Source organism: Cebus imitator, unplaced genomic scaffold (assembly GCF_001604975.1).
Source record: "Cebus imitator isolate Cc_AM_T3 unplaced genomic scaffold, Cebus_imitator-1.0 Scaffold0, whole genome shotgun sequence".
Classification (NCBI taxonomy): domain Eukaryota; kingdom Metazoa; phylum Chordata; class Mammalia; order Primates; family Cebidae; genus Cebus; species Cebus imitator.
Genome location: NW_016107315.1, coordinates 338,214 through 342,067, shown reverse-complemented (window position 1 = coordinate 342,067; position 3,854 = coordinate 338,214). Strand labels below are relative to the sequence as shown.

The following is a 3,854-nucleotide window of genomic DNA, read 5'->3' as shown; positions in this document are numbered from 1 at the left end:
TTGCTTATGGTTTCCTAAATTGCTCGGTGAGTCCTGTGTTAGAAGGGAAATATTTTAAAGAACCTGAGGGAAGTACCTTGCGACTGAATTCAAAGCTTTCTTTTGTTTACCTCTTTAGCATAGCTACTCCTTAACCTGGGGAAAGCTGGTAAACACTCCAGGCCAGCCTAAAAACTTAGCGTTAAACATTAGAGTGTAAAGGTGCCTCTCATCAGTCTTGAGTCATCCCCTGCTTGCAGCAGGGAAGGCTGACACCCAGAGACGGGTGGAGACCCACCTCTGGTCTTTTAGTGAGGTTATGCACAGGCTTGAGGATCAGGTATACTGATGGCTAATCCATGGTCCATCATAGCCTACAGTGGGCAGCTTAGTTTCCCCCTAAGCTGTGAAGCAGAACCAGTTCATCTTTTCTTTGAAAGTTTGTCACTCGTATATGAATTTAAGGGAAAAATGGTGTTCTGCCTAATTTGGCAAAGGAAAGCTTGTGGTTTGATGGCTTCAGCATGACGCTCGTTTTTTTTCTCTCCCACAGACCATTCAATGTGGCTCTGAAACTGGTAGGTGCATTAGAGAATGGGTATTTGGAACTTTACATTGAAAGCACAGTTGGACTTTTAGGATGCCTAAATACAGGCAATAGGTTATCAAAGACCAGGCACAGGGTGAACCATTGCTTTGTTGGCTGATGCAAATGAAGTCTCTGTCTGCTTAAGGCAGAACTCTGGGGTCTGGGGGAAAGAAGAGTGTTTCAGACAGACTGGCCTCCTGTCCAGTCAGGGTAGGGCTTACCTTACAAGGTGGAAAGTGATGCCTGCCACTCTGCAGAGGGAGACAGAGGCCGTGGGAAGAAGGTCGTTTAGAGTTGGGATCAAGAAGCAAACGTTTCAAAGAAGAGCGAGTGTTTGAGATGATGGTATTTGAAGAATAGGTAGGCTTCTGCCCAAAAAATGTGGGTAGGGAAAGTGAGCTGGAGGGGAGATGGCAACAGCAAATGTTAGGAGGTGGGAAAGGGGGTTGTGTGGGACAGCTGGCTGGAGTCCAGGGCCAAGGCATGAGGAAGACAGGGATGACTAATAAACATGTCAAATACACTAAATATATATACCTATGTATATACACAGGCACCTGGAGTGGTCCTAAGTGCTCTGTAGGTAGAGGCCAGGTGGTTAAATCAACATTGATTCTCTTAAATCAACATTGTCTCTGATATAAATCAGCCAGTACTAAGAAACATTTGGCCTTAGCAGGAAGAAGTGAGGAATTGTTGGACGTCGTAGCTCACACCTATAATCCCAACACTTTGGGATGCTGAGGCAAGAGGATCATTTGAGACCAGGAGTTTGAGACCAGCTTAGGCAACAGAGTGAGACCCCCATCTCTACAAAAATTTAAAATAAGAAAGAAGTGAGGAATTGTGAATGGGGGAAGGTTTGCGGTGGGTCACTGAGAGGAGATGGCATCAGACTGGGCTGGGAAGGAGAGTGTCCTGGAAGTCTTGCCTTTTCCCAGGGCCGTCTCCAGAGTGGATGCTACAACATGATCTAACCCCTGGAGACTTGAAGGACCTCCGAGTGGAAACTGTTAAAACGAATGTTGCAACAGGGGACTATTCAATTTTGATGAATATAAGCTGGGTACTCCGGGCAGATGGTAAGTTTGCATCCATCAAAGATAAGGCCGAAAGTGTCTACTAAACCAGAAATGTGCAGACTATATGAACCATTAATTCCACTCCTAGGCGTAACCAACAGAAATACATGCATGCACCAAAAGGCACATAACTAGGATGATCTTAGTGGCACTACTCATCACAGACATTAGAAAGCACTCAAATGCCCAGCAGTAGAAAGAAATCACCAAATAAATTCCCTTACAGCAACAAGAATGAATGATCTATAACTACACACAACAATATGGATGAATCTCACAAACATAAGAAGGCAGATTCAAAAGAGTTTGTACATTTATATCTGGGTGCATGCCTGTAGGCATACACGCCATATGATCCCATTTACAGAAAGTGCAAAACAGGCAAAAACCAATCCATTGGTTAGAAGTCAGGATAGTGGTGGAGCGCAATGGCTCATGCCTGTATTCCTAGCACTTTGAGAGGCCAAGGTGGGCGAGTTGCTTGAGGCCAGGCATTCGAGACCAGCCTGGCCAACATGGTGAAACCCCGTCTCAACTAAAAATACAAAAATTAGCCAGGCATGGTGGTGAGCGCCTTTAATCCCAGCTACTCAGGAGACAGAGGCACAAGAATTGCTTGAACCCAGGAGGCAGAGGTTTCAGTGAGCTGAGATCACGCCATTCCACTCCAGTAGCCTGGGCAACAGAGTAAAACTCTGTCTTTAAAAAAAAAAAAAAAAAGGCCTGGCGCAGTGGCTCTCACCTGTAATTTCAACACTTTGGGAGGCATAGGTAGACGGATCACTTGAGGTCAGGAGTTCGAGATTAGCCTGGCAGACATGTTAAAACTCTACTCAAAATACAAAAATTAGCCAGGCGTAGTGGTACACACCTGTAATCCCAGCTACTCGGGAGGCTGAGGCAGGAAAATCATTTGAATCTGGGAGGTGGAGGTTGCAGTCAGCTGAGATCATGCCACTGCATTCCAGCCAGGGTGACAGAGCGACTTTGTCTCAAAAAAGAAAAAAAAAAGTCTGTTTGAAAATATATGCAGAGTCACCAAGTAAAAATAAAGAAAAAGAAAAAAAAGAAGTCAGGATAGTAGTTCCTGTTGGGATAGGAGTGACTGAAAGGAAGTACGGGGGGCACGCCTGGGGGGTTTCTTAACCTGCATACTGGTCGCGTGAGTACCGACGCATCAAGTGGTACACTTATGATCTGTGTACTTTTCTCTATATGTACTCCATGGAAGAAGATAAGGTAAGGCCAGAGATGATTTCTCCCACCCCACTCTGGTTTAGGGAAAGTGTTGGCTTAGGTAGATTACTTCTTCACTTCCCAGATGATGTCATGAAACTTGGCATTTCCCCAAGATTGTGCTGCAAGGTACCATGTGAGTTCTTCAAGTGAGCTGCTCCTGGGATCCTAATACCCATCCTTTTGATTTCCATCTGCTAAATTCACATCGGAAAAAAGTCTATTCAGTCAAGAATCCATGAGTGGCAGGCACAGCGAGTCACCTACAGTCTGCACCTAGGAGGATTCAGAGGGGTAGGGGAGGCAGACAGAGGCACAGTCAGGGGAGTCCCAGAAGGGAGCTGTGCTCCATCTCAGTGGGATACCGTGGGAGGAGTGGGAAAGGGGCCCTGTGAGGCTGTTTTAGGTGAGATGGAGCCATAAGGGTTTGGAGCCTTACCTGGCACAGTGAGCTCTTTGTCAGCTGTGGTTATAGGCTGTGGTGCATGAGTGAGTTGGACTTTAAAGGAGTGAGACTTGAAGAGGTAGGGAATGGGAGGAAAGGACCTTCCAGGAAGAAGAATCAGCATGGATAAAGGTGCAGTCGGAACAGGCGTGGTTTGGTGATGACACTCTTAGAGGGTCTTTGTGGGCTTCCCGGAGGCCAGCCCGTTCCTCTTAAAAGAGACCCAGACATCTTTGCAGGCATCCTGTGAAATTCAGGCTGACCTGTGAGGAGGAGGGAGCCTGTGCTTTAGAGTCTGAATCTGCTGCTGGTGAGCTTTATTAGTTTAAGCAGAGCTCCCTGAAACTCCCCTAAGCCTCATGATCCCCATCTGTAAACTGCAGACAGTGATGCCTACCTTTCAGTGCTGTTGTTAATATGAACTGAGACATAAAGTAAAACGTGCTAGTAAAGCGTCTAGCATCAAGTCAGCCACATAGCAAGTGCTAAATAAACCAGTGTCCTCCTTCCCATCTCGGCAGCC

General features: G+C 46.3%; 1 protein-coding gene across 1 annotated transcript in view; it reads left to right on the top strand.

Moving 5' to 3' along the window:
- Window positions 1–3,854, top strand: part of IL17RB (interleukin 17 receptor B) — a 20,040-nt gene that overhangs the window by 1,938 nt on the left and 14,248 nt on the right. The window contains exons 2-3 of the mRNA XM_017528162.2: window positions 533–557; window positions 1,510–1,650. Of these exons, the coding sequence (XP_017383651.1) occupies window positions 533–557; window positions 1,510–1,650 (166 nt within the window). The remainder of the gene's footprint in view (window positions 1–532; window positions 558–1,509; window positions 1,651–3,854) is intronic.